This window comes from Grus americana, chromosome 1 (genome assembly GCF_028858705.1).
Source record: "Grus americana isolate bGruAme1 chromosome 1, bGruAme1.mat, whole genome shotgun sequence".
In the NCBI taxonomy this organism is placed as follows: domain Eukaryota; kingdom Metazoa; phylum Chordata; class Aves; order Gruiformes; family Gruidae; genus Grus; species Grus americana.
Genome location: NC_072852.1, coordinates 40,331,139 through 40,350,698, shown reverse-complemented (window position 1 = coordinate 40,350,698; position 19,560 = coordinate 40,331,139). Strand labels below are relative to the sequence as shown.

Sequence of the window (19,560 nt, the reverse complement as noted above, 5' to 3'; positions counted from 1 at the left end):
CTTAGACTATGCTCAGGGAAGAAGGACCACCTGAAGTGCAAAAGTAGCACTTGAACAGAAAAAGCATCTTCCTTAAGATGCCATGATCTTTTTTTGGGTTCTCTTCATAGCAAATTGTGTGTGTGAAGAAACTGCTAAAATTATATGGAAATTATCAGCAGCATGTTAAAGAAATCATGTAATGACTATTTTCCAATTTGAAGGACAGCTGTGGGAAACTGATGTATAAAACATTGAAAACTGGAAATCCCGAAAAAGTAGGAGAAAAATAAATCATTTAAAGGAATGAAAAAATTCTAATGTTTTTAGCAGTCAGATAGGGACCAGGACAGACTCCTAACCAAAGAGTGACCAAGGTAATTCTGTTGTTCACTAATATATTCACTATACATGTTTATCTTCTTACGTTGTTTTAAAAATGAAAAATGTAGGAAAGCAGCACTTGAAAGAATTCCAAGTTCTCCTAGTTGTCTGTTAACTGTATTGACATACACACCTATGTCTAAACACTACAATGAAGAAAACATCAGGCATTTACTCCCTCTTCATAAAATCATCTCAGTTTTACATTTGGGAATGACTTATGAGGGAGATTCACAGCATTCTGCACGAGAAAGAACAGAAGACAGACACTGCTTCAGACTAACACTTTAATCAGAAGTTTTGTTTTTAAATGTAAATTACAATCACTAATACACTTGCAAGTGCTTACCACATTTGTTCAACTAATTATTATATGTACGCATATACAGCAAAAGTCAGTTTAAACCAATCACAGTACTTCTTAGTGCAATCTGCAAAAGGAGAAAGATCTTGGACCCACTTTGTGGAAATAAATATCAAGTGACAAAAAAAGATTCAGCAATTTTAGTTATGTATATTCAATGAAGTTCATGCATGCGCAAGAGTAAAAAGATTTAGAGCTCTTCCTTGTAATAGCCAAGTTTTGCTAGTGACATCTCTCTTCTCAGCTGCATAACTTCCCAGAACATCTGATCCACTAAAAAAAGACAGAAATATCATTAAACATACTGAATTCATATTTTATTTCAACTGATGTACACAGGCTGCCTCACTGTACATCAGTGTAGGAGAACTATAGAAGTAACAAACATCTAGTAGAACCAGAATTAATATGTGAGGGCTATTTGTGCTTGGTTGTGACAAAATTTGTTGAAGTATTTATTTTAAAAATTCTAAATGATGGTCCTGTAAAAAATTCCCAATTTTAGACAATTTTTAAATTGGTGAATAAAAATACATCAGCTCTTCTTGTCAGCTTCAATTAATTGCTGTTTCTCATTTTAATTGCCCTGCCCCTTGACTCATTTTCTGTAAAAGAGACTACAAGAAAAAGTAGAACTTGTTGGAAAAGAACTGTTTCATCACAGAATCTGTAATCTTGTTGTAGTTTTTCCACTTGTAATTTTACTTCTTCCCTCTTTTTTCTACCACTAATCTGCCAGCAGCAATAAACTGCTAAACTTGATAAGCCTAGCGCATACCTGAAGCTTCTAGACATCACAGCAATACAAATCAAAATGGAGCATACAATTATTCAAGACAAAAATAACTTCCAAGCAGTCAAGATCATGATGTAAAATGACTGACTACAAAGATTATTAACCTAAGCAACAAGTACAAGGTCTTCCCAACCATGTTTCAAAACCCATTTTTGTAAGTGACCTCTGTCTCAAAAATTATATGGTGCATGAGGAGAAATACATACAATGCATTATGCAATCACCATGAGTGCCTACATTCTTCTAAACATATTGTTGAAATATTTACATAAAGCTACAAATGCAAATTCTCTGTTTTTAATGGTAAATATGACAATTGAGCTGAAACACCAAACTCAAGTTTTCTTTCAAAACTTCTTCCGAAGAATAAGTAATTCTGATAAGGCTGAGAACATTTTATTATTTGATGGAAAAAAAATATTAATTTATCTCAATAGAAAAGTGAACAATTTTTAGTTGAAACTATATAGGTCTTTTTGGTCAAAGAAAAAGCCTTTTAACTATAAACCAAATTAAAATTTAAATAACACATTTTCAAGATCTTCTGCAATGCTAGTACATCCATAAAAATTACCACCATCTGAAGGTTTTATTAAACAATTTAGTGTATGTAATAGGTGAATTTTTGGTAAATGCCATGAAAATAATTCCCTTTGACAAGGAAAGTTAACAGCGTTATTTTTTGTAAGGAACAGTCTCTCTATTTATCACCTCAGGAATACTTCAGGTTAGAAATGGGAAGAAAAGATTTGTGTGTAGCTAAAATACTGAGCTCTTGAAATTGGGAAATATCAGAGGAGATGACTATAGGTGAGGTAAATCAAAGTGGGGCTAATTCTAGCCAAATTCTGGATGAAGCCAATCCACACAGACTCGAAAACTGGAAGAATAAAAAGCACAGACATCCATAAACATTACAATGCTGGTTTAATCTACTTTCAAAAATGCAACTGAACTAAAAAGAAAAATTTTAACAGTGAAAGCCATTTTTTTAAATTAACTGTCAACAGAGGGCTAATGACATTTTTTCTGCTATCTGCTTAGGAAATCCAGGAGCCTAAGTCTGATATGGTCTGTTTCAAAAAACCTTGGACTGAAGGCTGTTGGGCAACATTCTTTGACCTGGACAGGAAATACAATTAAATCAATTGTGTACAGTTTAAACACAATCAAATCATCATCATTTTCTTTTAGTGATAAACAGGTAAAATAGTCTCACAAATGAAGACAAATAACTACAAATCTATCACGCAATATATTTTTAAATTCCAGAATTAAGTAACCAGGTGTACAGTGCGTACATTTTCATAACCATCTTCTTTTATATGGACATATTGAAACTGAATAGCACAGTTAAGCAAATTTCTGAATTACTGCACAGAGTTTAAATGGGCAGCTGTTGGATATGCTAGCCTGACAGGAACAAAATGACCAGGTAACTCGGGTGAGGAAAAAAAACCAACCAACCAAACCAAACCAGCCTGAAGCAATGACAGTAAAAAACACATTTATCTTTTGGGGTGGGGAGTAACCAAGCCTTAGATGCATTTATAACCACAGCCCTAAAAAGACTTTGCCATGCCACAGCAATGACCAAGACCTCATTTCTCAGCTGCACTCAGATGAACAATTACAGTATGGTTCCCCGTGTACTTTTTTCACAGCTTAACTCAAAATATTGTCATCCTTGCCAGTTCTCCCTGAAAGGTAGTCTGACAAGAAGGGCTGTCTGAATTCTCAATGCACAAAATGAGAAGATGCACCAATGCACCCTGTGAAAATAAAAAATGGCCCAGATCAAACCAAACTGAAGTCGGTTTGGTCTAAAATATCTACATATTCTGTCAAAAAGCCTTGATTTTTCAAGACTGTGTAGAAAAACTCTAACTCCTCTTGTTACGGAATTTTTCATAACATTTCCTACTGAATAAGATAAGGCAGTTTTAGATGGACTAAAAATCACTGCTTTATAATTTGTTGTTCTTTAAAAAAAAAACAAACAAAAACTTCATTGGAGGGTGGGATATCACCAAAGTCTCATAATTACAACCATCACTGCCAACAGATAGGTTTCCTGTGATGTCAGGTCACTGCTACTGTGCACAGATAGCAAGTTTTAGGCACACGCACTATGTAAATGTCTATATATGCCAAATACAATTTCCTACTCACCATCTTGCTGCTTCAACAGTCCTTGCTGGATGTATCGAATATACGTAAAGAAGTTACACACAGAAGTGATCTGAACCCATATAAAAGTAATGGCAGTTAGTATCATTTTGTATAATGGTATGGAGAAACAACTAAATAACTACTACTCAAAATGAAGTCACATTAAATCTACTTACCCTGTAACGACAGAAAGGAGAAATGTAGTAATAACTGCTTGAATCTCCTAATTTGATTCTATGCTTGCATGACTTACTTTGTCCACTGAGAGCACATTTCCTACAAAATAGAAAATTTGCATGATTTAATAAACAAATCGAACATTAACGTCTAAACACCTGCATGCATTTAAGGTGTTAATGTAATTGCTTCATATTGGCACAGATACCCAAGTGCCTGTCTTCATTTTACAAGTTGCAATTATTACATTATGTTGTCAATTATTTTAGTTCCACAAGGACTAATTTTGTTTCAATACCAGTGCATCGTGATGCATTTCTGATTTTACAACTTTCTTCAGCTCTGGTCATGTACTTCCATATTCACTAATTCAGGCTGCCTTGACAACTCTTGAACAGTGGGATTTCTTTAATTAACTCTTCATATGTGAAATAAACATTGTTTAAATTATCAGTTGATGCCAACATTTAAACAGATTTTTAAACAACTCTGCCTGATGTTGTATTTTATCATAAAAAATATCAGCCCTACAAAATAGCAGTCAATTCTCAGAACGTGTTTGAGTGGCTTCAGAGACCAGCTTTGCATTCATACCCAAATTAAAATCATATTTTATATTCAGAGTATAAAATAATTTGAGACAAAGGAAAATAGGCTGTCTAGAAATAATTCCTTCCATTACCATTATAAAAAGTGATGGTAAAATAATCAAGTTTACTGCTTTTGGTGTATCACAAGTATGTCGTATTCAGGAACAAGGAAAGGTCAGTACTCACCACAAATTCTTCCCAAAAAACAATTCAGGAAAAGGCAAACAACTTTAAAGTAAGTTTCCTCCAACATTCTTTAGAGAAAGGTTTGAATCTCTTGAAGAAACCACTACTAGTACAATCTTAATAAATGTAAATAAAACAGGAATTTGATTTACTTGGAATTTTTATATTGTAGGATCTGAGATGAACTGGGTTGTCATGGCATCCACCATTTCATTGATTTTAAAAGCTGCTGGCTCTTCTCCTTTCCATTTCTACCTCACAAAATTAGCGAGTCTAAGAACAAGCAGCCTTTCAAAAGTGAAACAAAAATTACTAAGCTTCTGTGGTTCTAAACAGTGGCTCAGAGGCCCTTTTAAAGAGCCTGCAGCTGGTCCCCAGAACTATGTAAGATGGGAAAATTGAACAGTGTATGTGATTTTCCACAGCAATTTATGAAGACTGACAACAGACCATTGATCCAAGAAATCCTACAGTAGCTGAAGCAAGCTGATCGCAATTTCACTCAAGTTTTTGTGAGAAGACAGACAGACTTTCAATGCTAGCCCTTTTTTCCTTCTGGCTATAAGAATTACCTTCTATATGTTATCTTCCATCACACCAGGTTAAATACTGGCATGATGGTTACTACTAATGACTCAGTTCCGCACTGTACAGCACACATGCGGCTTAACACTTTGTTCCCTGTGGGGACAATTATTCAAATCCTGTGGGGAAGCCCAGCTGTCTTCCATTAAGGCAGCACTTACTACACACCATCACAGGCACCTTTCAATAACTTCGGTATATCAAGAACATTTCTTCACTATTAGCACAGCTCTCCACCCTCCGCTCCTTGTTTTGCTGTTGGGCTATTACCCACTATTTTCTGCATCTATTCCCCCATCCCCCAGGCAACTGTACAATAAAATAATTCCTTTGAAAACATTACTCCAGTTTTTGTTATTAGTTATTTACAGTTTGTCTATATTTTGTTACCTATTTAAGAACATGGTTTCAATAAAAATAGTGCTTTGCACCATAGAAAAATAAAAAATATGAAACTGCTACTCTGATTCAGTGAAAACTGGCACCCCGTGCCAGTAATTATATATAAGGCAAAGCACATTTGCTGTCAAATTACACCTACATATTACTTATTGCTTATCTATTACTTATCTACAAGCAATACCACAAAAGTTTTTGTCCTTGCATGACAGTGGGAAAAGGAAGAAAGGAGCATGCCTGGCCTTTTGATATAACTAAATTACAATTTGTGCATAGTCATCTCAAATCATTAATTTATACCTCGCCAACTGTTTAATGATTACATAAGTTCCAATTAAAAAATCGTGTTGCACTGGAGAAAATAGGTTAACAAAATCTCATGAAACTTCTGAATGATGCAACTGAGTCTCTTGTTTTTGAGTAAATATTTCATCACATTGAGAAGTAGGGAAGTTGCTTGAACCACAATGATTTTATATCCATTTGCCAATTGCTCTTTAACGACACGTGATTTGTTTCAGTTTCCTCTGGCTGTCCAGATTCTCTATTGCATTCATGGAACGCAGCTCACAGCAGTGTATCGTGGACTTGAAATCACCACCCCTTGAGCAGCTCCATTATTGGTGGTGGGCCCTTCTGATAAGCCACTCTCAGAGCTCAAAAAGTGTGTTTTCTAGTGACAGGAGTAAGCTGATATACGAATGCCTGAATTTTGTAGGCTAGAAAGGATCAAATACTAAGTTATAAAACACAATTTTCATTTTACACAGCTTCCTTAAAGAGAAAGTAAAAAATTTTGAAATTATGTTAAATGTATTTTCTCTTCCACTCAAGAACAGAGGGGGAAAAAAAAGAACTGAAAACCAATAGCAATGAGAAAGAAGAAAAAAAAATTCTTGTCAGATGAAAGCAATTTGATGCAAATTTTCTATCAGAAAACTGAGCTCTGCCAAAAAAAGTGTTACAGAGAGAATTGTCAACTTGTCCAAAAGATCTCCAATAGAAAAGTGAAGGCTTTCTCAAGATTTGGAAGGCTCTAGATGAACACTGACCTTGCTTGCTTAACCCCAACATACTCTAAAGCACACTACAAATCCTTTCCTTCTCCTCCACATCCATCAAAGCCCCAGTGCCTCAGGCAAGTCCCTCCTGACTTAACTCTAATGTCTGTATCAGTACCTGACAACAAGTCTTGCTTCAGATTCCTCTGGGACCATTCCAAAATTTCTAAAATAACCTTCCTGTCATTCAAGCATACTTCCTGCTTTAGGTTCAAACTCAACTTCACCTTCATTCCCACTTGACTACATTCCTCCTACTCAAATTCAGAGGATTTACTCTACATACCTCCTCTCAAATCCTTCAGCTACCTTTGTCAGTGTGCTATGTACATCCTAAATTTCTTATGCCACAAATGCTCCAGATGTCTGATACTCGGCCTGTACTACTTCATTACCTATTTCTTTCATCATGCTTTCCAGGTGATAGCCCCTAGTTTAAAAGCATGTGTTTTAAGTATCAGGATGGCCTTTTCCAAAGAAGTGAATGTTACTTTTGTGGTCAACGCATCATAAGTAAACAGCTCTCCCAAAATAGGAATTTGTCTTAAAGGTTTGTTCTATATTAGTCTTTTTAAATTTATTAGTTGCTTACTTTCCCCATAAAATTTTGTAATGGCAATCTTCAAAGTCATAGATTTTAGGAAATAAAGTTTGAGATACACAAATTTGACTGAGGTGATCAGTTGATAACTTTTGGATTGAGAAAACTGTTCTCTCAAATAAGTCAAGATTCCCCCTCTGTTAGCTTAACATACTTTGGTCCCCCACATTCAACTGCAGAAGCTTTCACAAATCGAACAGGTTGCAAGCCAACAGGTTCAATGCTCAGAGTGTTGTTTTCAACAGCTTCCAGAACAGCTGAGGCCAACTGCAAGAGAAATTTAGAAAGCAGTTAAAAACAGCTCTGTGTTATCCATTGCCTCAAAGCAGTGACATATTTCTTCTTCTGCAAAGTTAGGAACACCAAAAAAAAAAATTCAACTCAAACAGAAATTCAATTACAAATGAGATTTTCCTTTCATCGTGAGCAAGAGGTCCCATTTCTAGGCTCCTGTTTAAATTCTGCCCTCCAGATAACTCTGCCCTGAAGCAAGATAACTGCCTTTACAGCCAGGAATGTAGTCAAGCATGTTTAAAATGCTAACTGTATTTTCAGTCATTCTTCATAAGCCCAAACAGCACATACATTTGTACATGCAATGTTCTTACCAGAGACTGGACACGGCACAAACTTTGTTTATTTAAAAAAATTGCTCTAATTTTATTGTGTTCTACAGAAACACAAAATGATGCAGCATGCTTCCTTATCTTTCAAAAAAGAAGTAAATATTACGTCACTGTTTTTCAGCCAAAGACAGCTTTACAAAGGTGTTCAAACAAGAAAGACTGAACGATATATAGAAAAGCCAACATAACATATAGAAAAGCCAGTTGCAACTTTCAAACACTAGTCTAGTTAAAACATCATCTTCATGAAACAAAGTGCAACTTTGCTCAGGCTTTTTATGTTAATTCTGTATACAGATGCAATCATAATACACTAGAAATATGCTCATTTTGCTTGATTGGACTCAACACCTGCCCAAGACTACTGTTTAAGTATGGACAAATAATAGCCATTACTTGATTTAAAAGGTGTAATTTCCATTATTAGTGAAATAATTCTGTGCGAAGGTTCCTTCCTACTGAGTAATAATGATAATTTTTCTATTGTACTTTGGATATCTTACAACCAGAATGTTACTATTGAAGTAGTTCATATGAAATACTCTTTCTCTGCCATCTCCCCAAAGCAAAACACTACACACATACACAAGAGGTTACTGAGAGTTAATGTAATACATCAACCATTCAGATAACTGCATTTCCAACTATTCAAAAACACAATACATGTGTAGTTTGTTGTTTAACGGCACATTATTTTATCAATATTCAAGTGAAAACAGAAGTTGGTCACTATGCACAACATCTGGAAACAGTAACTGATATAACTGATAAGTGCTAGAAGCCTCATTCTTTCCTTAAGAGGAAATACTCATCTACAGTAATTATATCACCACTGAAGCAGAAAAAAAAACCAAAATGAAGTCGCTGGGAAAGACAACAGCGCGGCCTGCTTACACTGCAGAAGCAATTTAATTCCCATAGTAACCAAGTAAACTTTTTAGTGGGAGAGGTTCATATGATGCTGTACACCAACCATAATGAATCGGCATACAAATAACTAAAAGATTGTGCATGCTTACAGCTAGCAAGTAACAGTAGATGAAAAGCATGGGAAAAGAATGTAACACCACATGAAAACAACAGGTAAATGTTATTAAGAAAATACAGCGTTTTCAATGTGAGGTGTTTAATTTTATTAGGAAAAAATACATGAAGCCTGAAGGCTTTAAAATTTGTTATTTTAATAAGATCTAAGAATATGGTCTCTTTCTCCTAGAGGCTGATATCACAACTACAGCCTGTAAATGCTGCTTAAGAACAAAAACTAAGTAAAGCAGTTGGAGCTGGAATCAGCTCCACATTATCCCCAGGATGGGCAAAATTCTAGTCTTTCCCCTGTATGGAACAGTTTATTGGAGTAACACAAGGAAAAAAAAAGTCTCATAATTTGTTTCATCTAAAACCACATTCCCAAACTGTCCCTGTTGAATCATATCAAATCCTAAAGTCTAATTCTTGTAACTCAAACCTCTGTTCAAGAAAATGCCCAGGCTGTGCTTGCAGCCTGCTCTGATTGATATGAGAGAAAATTGGTCTACAAAGTTAAATATAGTGGTCTCTACTGCCCCCTATATAATAAACAAGAGACAGTGACAGGACACTATTTCTACAAAAGAGTATCTTTGAAATATCAGGAAGAAAACCATCATCCATTCCTACAAACATCAGATTCTACCAGGTAAGAGTAACATCTGAAGGAGCAGACCTAAAAAGGCCATATCTGGAATAACATAAATGAAATAGTGAAGAAAAAAATTATAATTTCAACACTCCAGGCTATACTTCAGCACTTCACTGTAAACTGTCACACTCTAATTGAACAAAAATGGTTAATCTTCATACAAAAACATTTTTAGTACATTCTATTGGCTTCATGTAACATATTTAAGGAAAAAGCATCAGTGACCACATTGAGACTATTTCCATTACCTCACTTTTTGAGAAGGTTAAACATGGAAAAATATCTTCTCGATAAATTTTATCCAAGAAAGGACATGTTCTGTCCATAGTAGGCTCATCCTTCCAAGACCTGAATTCATTGTACAAAGATAGGTCAGCCTAGAACAGACACAGAGATTCACATATTTTAGTACTACAATTACTACACTAGTGTCTATCATTTGCAAATATCCACAGGTAAATAATGAGCATTAAAACTAAAAGCTTTCCATTGTACTGTGAAAGAATGCTGTTGTGCGCCAGCTATGAACACCTCCTTAAAGCCACTTTCTGAAGACTGTAAATATAAGCAAATCAAAATGTGTCATTTTCAAGACAGAGAGGTAATGCATTCACTGGTCACCACAACACCAGCAACAAGCTAATTACCTCTCCTTCCTTCCCTAAGCTTTGAAAAACTTAGCTGATTGTTTAAAAGAAAGAAACAAAAAAGTAATTTTCTTCTTGATGCATCTTCATTACAAAACATTAAAATAGTTGATTTTTAATCCTCTTAAAAAGATAAGTACACTGCTTTGAACCAACCTCTTTCAGTCTTTTGTTCTTTCCCCATGCATTACCCCTTCTCTGAGCTCCCAGCACTTTGCCATTCTTTTACATATATATATTTTGGGCAGTTCTTCTGTCATTTTTGGTTTGGTTTTTTTTTTTTCTTGGAAAAGAACCTACAAAAATTAGACTGGCAGATTTGTTTTCCATTAGAGCTACCTGCCTTACACTCAGGTACAATCAGGAACAACCATCTTAATTAAGCTAGTCCATAAATGTTCTGGTTGCTAAGCCACAAAGCTCATTGTACAAATGAAATTCAATAGGTGTAATGTGCTCCCTAGAGGAACATTTCCCATACCTTAAAACCCATCTCAGGTCTGGCTTTAAAATGAATACAATCAAGAAATAGCAGCAGAAAAAAAAGCCATTTTTGATTTGTTCTATGAGAATCTAAAAATCAAGATGCATTTCTTATTAACTCGATTATTTTCTAGATTTAACTCAATTTCACCCAAACCAATTTATAAAGAAGCTGCCTTGAAAAAAACTGCTCAGTGAATACAGCTTGATGTTCTTCCTTTGCCATCTACGCTGTGTGCTACATGTGTATCTCCTCCCTGCCTTTACTTGCACTTTCACTAGATCAAAGTTTTGATTACCTGCAATTAAATATATAGCCAATTGTAATAATAATTCTAGTTAAATTTTTAATGTTTTCATTCTACAGTAAAACATAACATCAGAGAAACATTTCAGCTCTTTGAACAACACTGCATTTACGCTGAGTGGATGCTACCTGCCTGCCTACAATCTAGGCAGCAAAGGGCAACCTCACTCTGTGGCAAGAACATTTAGCAAGAAGGGAGCAGAAAGAGGGTTTCAGACCCAGCCCCCAGAAATGTAAAAACATTTACCTTGGACCAACAATAAACAAAAGCACTAAACAAAACCACAAAGCACTGGATAACAAAAGCAGTAGGGAAGGCATGTCTCCCCTGCTTAAAACAATGTCCTAGCCACCATGCCAGAGGCAGTCTTGCTTCCTTCACCCCATGTTGCACTTCATTAAATACTCCTGCTCAGAAGAGAGACAGAAAGGCTCAAGTCCCAGTGGGTGGAAAATCCATGTGTTTCATATTGATTCCCTGAGCTGTCACTGGAAAAAAAGTGTCACCTGTTTTGAGCAGCCTCAATTAGCCTCGAAGTGTCTCCTCATGCAGCCAACAGAAAGGAGACTGAACTAAAGAAAAATGTCAGGCAAACTGGGCCTTCTGCAGCATGTCCTTCACATTGACCACTTTCTCTCCACAAGTAATTGAGGCAAAACAAATTTCTTGCGTCTCCCTCTCTTGCCTGACGCTTAAAAATGTCATTGAGTTGTGACCTCAGTGTGATGCTTACAAAGTAAGTGGATTCCATCTCAGCTCTCCCCTTTTCTGAAGGGCAACAAGGATTCAACTTTAATAATGAAAACATCCCAGATACCACTGAAGGTGGGCAGGCAGGATGTAAAGCTTTTTTTCTTTTTTTTTTTTTTTTAAGCCCAAGTATGAAACAGAAACTGGAAAATGTCTTTATTTTCTAGATTTATAGTAAAAGGGTGTATAGTATAAATGCACTTAATGATGACTGGCAAAAGAAAGTATAAAAATGGCCGCACATTAAAGATCCAGTTGGCCTGTTACCCATCTGACAATGGCCAGCAGTCACGGAGCTGGCTGCAGAGCAGTACAAGGGGAAAGACAGTGACATGCCTTCATTTCACAGCCTCTCAACTTCCAACAATCTGTAAAGAAGCTTCCTAAGCCAAATCTCATATCTATCTTCTATGTATCTTGACAGGCTTTTCTTTTGTCACTTTGCATGACTATATTTTGAACATATTTATATTTTTAATCTTGTTAGCTCCTGACAATGAGTTGTAAAGTTTCATTATGTACTGACTGAAAATTATTTTCCTTTCAGCTTCCAGAGTTTGCTCATTGCAAGAAATCATTAATATTTGTTCACCATTCACTTTCCCCATGTCACTTGTGATTGTATAAATTTTTGTTCTACCTCAAGTGTCTCTCTCTCTACACAAAAATACTTCCATAGGTTTGACCATCTATGTCTCACACTTCCTCATATTTTCATTATGTCCTTTCTGAGATGAAGATATCATAGCGGCATGCATAGACACACACATTTACTACATGTTTATACAGCAGTATAATGCTTTTTCTTTTGCTATTTATGCCTTTCCTAACAAACCCTAAGGCTCTCTGGGTCTTTGACCATCACTGAGCACTGAGATGGTGTTTTCAGAAAATTATCCACAAGTACACTACTTTTTTTTATCCAGCACAATGTAGCTACTTCTAACTTCACAACTGCACGTCTACTAGAGTTGCATTTTTTCCCTAAATGCCTCATTTCTCATTTATTGATTTTTAATTTTATCTGTTGTTCTACTAACCACTCAGTATCATAAGATCCTTCTCAACTGTTTGGTCACCTTTTGCTACTACCATTCTAAGGACTCAAGCACGAACTTGTCGCCTCGTTATTTTCCCATTTTCAATTACATGAGTAGATAAAAAAAAAAAAATCACAAGTCCCTCTGGTACTCCAGTGGTAACTCTCCTCCTGTTCTCTAATAAATCATTGATTCTGTCTTTTCCCTGGCCTCTTTCACCCATTATTGATCTATAAATGACTCTTCCTCTTTTCTATGACAGTTTATAAAACATTTATGAAAGTTTATGAACTTTTCAGTGATGGACTTTGTAAAAGCCATCAGGACTTCTCATATAATTATACTGCACCTCTTTTTTTTTTAATACCCATATTTAAATTATTAATTCCAATATTTCAAATATCTTCACTTAATGATTTAAAGGTAAACAAGACTTGGAAAAATCACTACCTATTTGTATGCAAGAAAAATTTTCTTTCATTAATGAAAAATATCTCTAAAATAGTCAGTATTACATGAAGATTTAATATACACTAGATTTACTGTGAACAAAACAAAACAATAAAGCCAGCTTATCAGCAAAAAGAGGACAATCCTTGTACTGTTACCTCTTTACAGTCTTTTACAATTGGCTGCATCATGGTAAGGTCCTGATGACTGCCACCCATAGCACTGCTTGTACTCTTGTTTCTTGCATGGCCTTTCTTAAAAGGAGTTTTTCCAGTAGACTGAAACTCTTTAGTTGGAGATGTCGGTGAAGTAGACAGTACTAGCGTTTTCAGTGCTGCTACTTCAGCCTGGAGGACATCAATCTGGGGCGGGGGGGAATAATGTCATTAACAAAAATATCATATTAGGCTATTAATGTGTTAAATCATTTAACAAAATTTCCAGTTGTCTTGGTTCAAATCAAGACCTCCATCTTCCAACAGTACTAACGCACAGATGCCTACGCAATTGCATACTGTAGTAAAAGTGGTTTCCTATGCACCTTACTAACGATCTGATATGCTGAAACACCAGCTCTGTGTCCAGAGCTGTTAGCTAAGAATATATCAAGACGACAGAAAACTTTGTATAGATTTTAATAATGTATACAGGTAATGCTCTATTTACATCTCTATGAGTCACAGTTTAGATTTCTAACCATGTGAAAAGACAAAGCAAGTCGGAAAAATCTCACCTTTCCCTGTGCTTCCTTTAGCTGTTTTTCCGCTGCAGCTTGTTTGACATTAGCTTCTTTAACCATTTTGTGTGCTTCCTATAAAGAAATGTTTAGCTAGTGTAAATGCTTTACACAAATTTACAAGATCCAGTAAAACAAAAAAACCTAAGGACATACTTTTGCTTCATGGAGACTACTTGTGAACAGCAAGTTGTGCAACAGTCTGAAATTAAACAGTTACATAGCAAAAAATATCTACAAATATATAATTTCAATTCATCACTGCCCCACCAAGTTTTTTCTCCTGGGTCCTGAGCCCATTTTCAGAAATTCAGCAACTCCATCCACTCCCCCCCCACAGCAGGAACAATACCTGTCATGAACACCAGGCTCCAGTCACGCTTCGGTGGCTGACAAGTCAAGTTCCTTGACCCCCAAGAGAAAGACTCAACCAGTAGCAACAAAAGCAACATGAGTACAGTAGCACATTCAAAAGAACTTCTCCCTTCTTCTAGCCAGAATAACCAGTTTTAGTCAACTGTAAATTTCTGCATGAAGGAACCGGTCAAACAACTACGAAGTCTGAATTCTTACCATCGATAAAACAGACAAAGCACCAGTTTAAAAAAGAGTTTATGGATTAATAAGCATTTCCTAAATAGAACAGAAAAAGCACTAAAAAAACAATCCAAGTAAAGAAACAAGGCTAAGCAAATAAAGTAGAAAGCATAAAAGGACTGGGAATTTTTTAAACATCTTTTTACCTCGTACCTCTAAGCCTTTCATCTGCGTAATGTATTTGTTTAGGCTCTGATCCAGCAATTTGCGCCTGTGATCAAATTACAGTTCTTTGTACTTACTGAAGGCAACAACGATTGAAAGATCAGGGCCAGCGACTAAATTACTTGCGATAGGATCCTTTTCATATCTGTAAAGCGCCTAGCATGTATCTGGACGCTATATAAATATAACAAAAAAGTTCATACATCATCATACCAAAAGATTTGGCTCCCACTGGCATACAACACAGCTGTTTGTAAAACTCTCTTAAGTAACAACAGACACATGCAGGAATGGGAACATACACATTTATACAATGTGTACAAATACATTTAACATTGACCATGCAGTTTCTGCTTAGTGATGCACTTTTGAAAGCAAAGAATGTAACAGTGCTATTACAGTGTAACAATGTAATATATACACCCAGCTGTGCAAAACAAGTCTCAGTCCTCCACTGGGATGCATTAATATAAGCTCCAGCATATCCATTATATGGTCACTGAAATTAGTGGGATTCAGAATAGAACATGAATTCGAGGGCTGTAGATCCCAGTGCAAAAATCAAGAAACTTCAACACTGTTTTGTTAGGGCTTCTTAGTGAAATCAAATCATGAAAGAAAATTCAAGTGACATGCCTAATTAAAACAATTTTTACTAATATGCTGTATTTGAAACATAGCTTTAATATATTGATACACTGTTCTAAGTTAAAGTGTCATTAATATAAAATTTCACTGATAATTTTATTTTTATTCCTCTACAGTTAAAATACCTGCCCCACATTTTCCTCCCCCCCAACATACACAAGTATTTATGCTAAAAAGTACCTTTCCAGTCTCCCATTTATTCACACGCAGGAACTGCTTAATATTTTAAGTAACTCTGCCCTACTGGGATGATGAAATAAAACACGCTGCCAACCCACAGAGCAGTTTGTAGTTTGATTTTTGAATGTCAGTATTTTCAAGGTGTTAATAGTACTTTTATACTAACACAACATCACAGGCTTAAATACTGTTTCTAAAACATACCTAATGTTGTATCTTTATGTATATGCTGAAAGCCAGTACTTAAGATTTGGTAAACATAGAATCGTAGAATGGTTTGGGTTGGAAGGGACCTCAAAGATCATCTAGTTCCAACCCCCCTGCCATGGGCAGGGACACCCTCCACTAGACCAGGTTGCCCAAAGCCCCATCCAACCTGGCCTTGAACACTTCCAGGGAGGGGGCATCCACAGCTTCTCTGGGCAACCTGTTCCAGTGTCTCACCACCCTCACAGTGAAGAACTTCTTCCTAATATCTAAGCTAAATCTAACCTCCTTTATCTTAAAGATATAAATCATATCCGGATTATGAAATTTATTCTGACTGTTGCAGGTATCACAATTTAGCCTCTAGGCATTCCTACATACATTTCTATGATAAAATGAGACCTGATCCTGCTTTGAGTATGGATTTAAGATTTTTTTTCTGTGTAATATAAGAATCTTTGCTGGCACTACTGCCGTTTTCTCAAATGAAAAGGTCCCACTCAAAGTTCAGACTTCTCACTTGGTAGCCATGTTTCATCCTGGTGCATCACTCAGTATTAATGTTTCTTTTCAAGTTTGTGGGAGTAGCATGCTGCCAGACCCAAAATGCAAAAGCCAAAAGCATGGTGAAGTTACATACTTGCTACCTCCATTGATCTGGAACTACATTATTTTACTTAGTCACCATGGCAACCCCAAATTTGGCTCTTTATCTAGATAGCCTTGTTGTCAGACAGAGAAGCTGTCTCAAAATAGTTACGCCAAAAAATAACCCTAAACAGTTTTAAGCTTTCTGATATATTTTCCTTATTTTCCTCATTTTGTACCTAGGCAGATTGACAAGCTCAACAAGGTCTCTTTCATGTAAGTGAAAAGGCTACTGCTTGCTCTTAAGCCTCTACTTCAACACATCCGGGTCTTCAGGACACAAATCCCTTTATAAGCTTATTGCAGAAAAATTCAGCATACAATATACTGATTCTACATAAAACATCTGGCTCAGCTTCCTTTAAGTATATCACATCGAAGACTCCAACAAACCTCAAACAGACTAGCTGTAAGTTCTTCCAATTCCTGTCCAAGTTGATCTCGCACTTTAGAAAGCCTTTCACATTCTTCATCTTTTAACTTCAGCTCCTATGGAAAATTGAAAGTTATTTATTCTGACTTAGAGTAGTAATTTGGCCTTTTAAAGCTAATACCACAGAGAGGGGGGAGAAAAAGAACAAAAATAATCAGAGGAACATAAAACCTTTGCTAAACAAAACCTTTCAAAATATTAATCTTAACACTAGAAGCAATTAAATTACTGCTGTACATATAAATAGCTATTCTTCCTGCTATACAGCAATGTACCAGGCCAATCTAAAGTACCTCTATTCCAGATATCAGCGTATCCAAAATACTCTGAAGTAAAAAAAACTTTTTTCCTGAAAGTACAGAAGACTTAAGTCACTTACAATATAGACCAAATTAATTACTGGGACAGACAGAATACCAGTTCTGTTTACCCATTCCTTAATAGACATTTAAAGAAAGTAATGTTAAAAAAAAAAAAAGCTTTGTCTCAATCCCAAATTCTAAAAGAATCTTAAAACATATTTTACTATAATTTCTCCTGCGTATCTCCTTACAACTAATACAATTCCAAAATCATACTGTAATTATATCCTGGCTCTTGTTTATGCAGATATATAAATCAAAGCAACTTAATGAAATTCAAAACGTTATTTGTCTACACCACTGAAATTTCAGTGAAGGCGGCCTGACCGTAACACCTTTACAGTAAGATTTTAACACAGATTTGGCAGTAGAAGGGTTACATATGCCCTCTCTCATCTGTATTTTCCTAAGTCTGAGGGAAAAGTAGGGTAATTTTCAGAGAAGTAGAAAAAGTTTGACAAGGAATTTGAAAGAAGGGATACTCTCTGCCTTTCCCCACCATTAAACCCTGGAATCTCTTGCAAGAAAGAGAAGGATGGCGAGAAAAAGTAAGGGAAAGAAAAGCAGCAGACAGTCCACTTTGACCTTTCAAACATTTTTTTGGGGCATAACTTGCCTCACATCCCCATCTAGTTTTTCCTCCTCCTCTTTTCCCCCGCCAAGCTAGCTACTACACTACCATCACTCCTGAAATGCAGGACCCAAGCCTGTCACCGACACGTTAAAGACTCCAAATACAATCTAGCAATGATTTGCTTTGACGACCTCCAGAAACCAGTAAAGAAAACAGCTGCCTTCAGAAAACTCTGGGAGGCCAGTCACTACAGTCATAAAAAGGTCTAAATGGCAGCTTCCCTTGTGTCTCTGGGAGGTGGTTAGTGTTTCTCCCAAACTCTTCATGCTTAATGTTGTACACAACAATGTGGGAAACTACATCTTGCCTTGTAGCATGCTGATATTAGCTCTCAATTTCTGCAGTGAAACTGGTAATAGATTTTCCTCTAAGATGAAGGGTCCTCTGACTTCAGCTCCTAAATTCAACAAGTGTTTAAGGACTGTTCTAAACTCATTCAGTATCAAAGGCATTATTTCTCCTTTCTTTTATTTGGTTTTAACTTTGGACATTTTGATTGATTTTTCGCCTAGTTTGTTTCCTATTTTGATTTTTTTTCGCTTTCCATATGCAACCTTTTAACTCTTTTGAAAGGTACCACTTAAATGATACGTTTTTTCCAAACATGGTATTTCTCAAATAGTAGTCAACTCTTACTTGATAGCTACTATTCTGCAAACAGTGACCTCCCTCTAAAAAAAAAAAAGCAGCACAGGAAAATAGCTACAGATGGAAGAGAAGGAAAAAGGAATACAAAAAGCCAAAGAAAAAAAAATACTGGGAAAAAAGAGGGGGTTAAAAAAAGAAAGAGGAAACAAAATTTCATTGTGTTGAAGTATTTCCCATATAAAGTATGGTTTCTCAGTAAGGAAATCAAAGATTCTGATGCAAAATGCTTAAAGCTCAAGTTTCATGCGTTTCTATAAACGCAGAGAATACATCAATACATTTCTTTTGGTTTACATCACTGATTTGCATGCATACAGTCGTCTTCTTGCCTGAGAAAATTTCTATGCCTACAATACACTACAACAGCATCAGTCAGAGGTGTGGAAACTGAAAACTTTTATCACTGCAAGGAACTGCTATAAAACATCTTGAGAGAATCAACCCATCTTTAACAATCACAAGCCAGTGACCTTACAATTCAGCTACAATTTGTTTTAGAAAACCTTGAAAGTATACTCCTCAGTGGAATTCTGGGATGGTATATTATTCTGGAGCATCCTCATTTTAATTGTTCACTAACTTATAAGCAAATGACAACAGAAATTTAAGAATGCTGAATGTACTGTATAGTACTGCTGGAATGCCTGGATAGTCATTATGAATCTATTCATTAATTCATGCAGAGTTTTAAAATGCCATGTTTTACTGTGAAAAAATAGAGAGATTTAACTGTCAGTGTTAGCCTGCACAGAAGAACATATAATGGCAACAGCCTCTGTTATACTGGATTCTTTGATGATACAGGCAGAACAATGAGAAAAAAAAAATCTACTTCAAATCCTGTATCAACACACAAGATCTGAAGACAAGAGATCAAATTGTAACACTCAGTTTGTTTCTGAGATGAAGAATGCATACATAAATTGAAGCCTTTGAAAGAAAAATCTAGATATGAGGATCAGGTTCTTAAGCTATGTTGAAATTTACAATACCACATTCTATACTATCACCTCTTTCACAAGA

The 19,560-nt window shown here is 35.9% G+C and overlaps 1 protein-coding gene across 3 annotated transcripts in view; it reads right to left on the bottom strand.

The window, feature by feature from the left end:
- Window positions 1–636: 636 nt before the first annotated feature.
- RAB3IP (RAB3A interacting protein) overlaps window positions 637–19,560 on the bottom strand; it is a 31,351-nt gene continuing 12,427 nt past the window's right edge. The window contains exons 4-11 of one of the 3 annotated variants that reach the window (XM_054847190.1): window positions 16,854–16,949; window positions 14,013–14,090; window positions 13,438–13,641; window positions 9,850–9,978; window positions 7,449–7,561; window positions 3,872–3,971; window positions 3,696–3,765; window positions 637–1,000 (exon numbers count right to left, since the gene is read on the bottom strand). In XM_054847190.1, coding sequence (XP_054703165.1) covers window positions 918–1,000; window positions 3,696–3,765; window positions 3,872–3,971; window positions 7,449–7,561; window positions 9,850–9,978; window positions 13,438–13,641; window positions 14,013–14,090; window positions 16,854–16,949 — 873 coding nt within the window. In that variant the 3' untranslated portion in view covers window positions 637–917. The other 2 variants (XM_054847199.1, XM_054847207.1) reach the window with 2 other exon arrangements.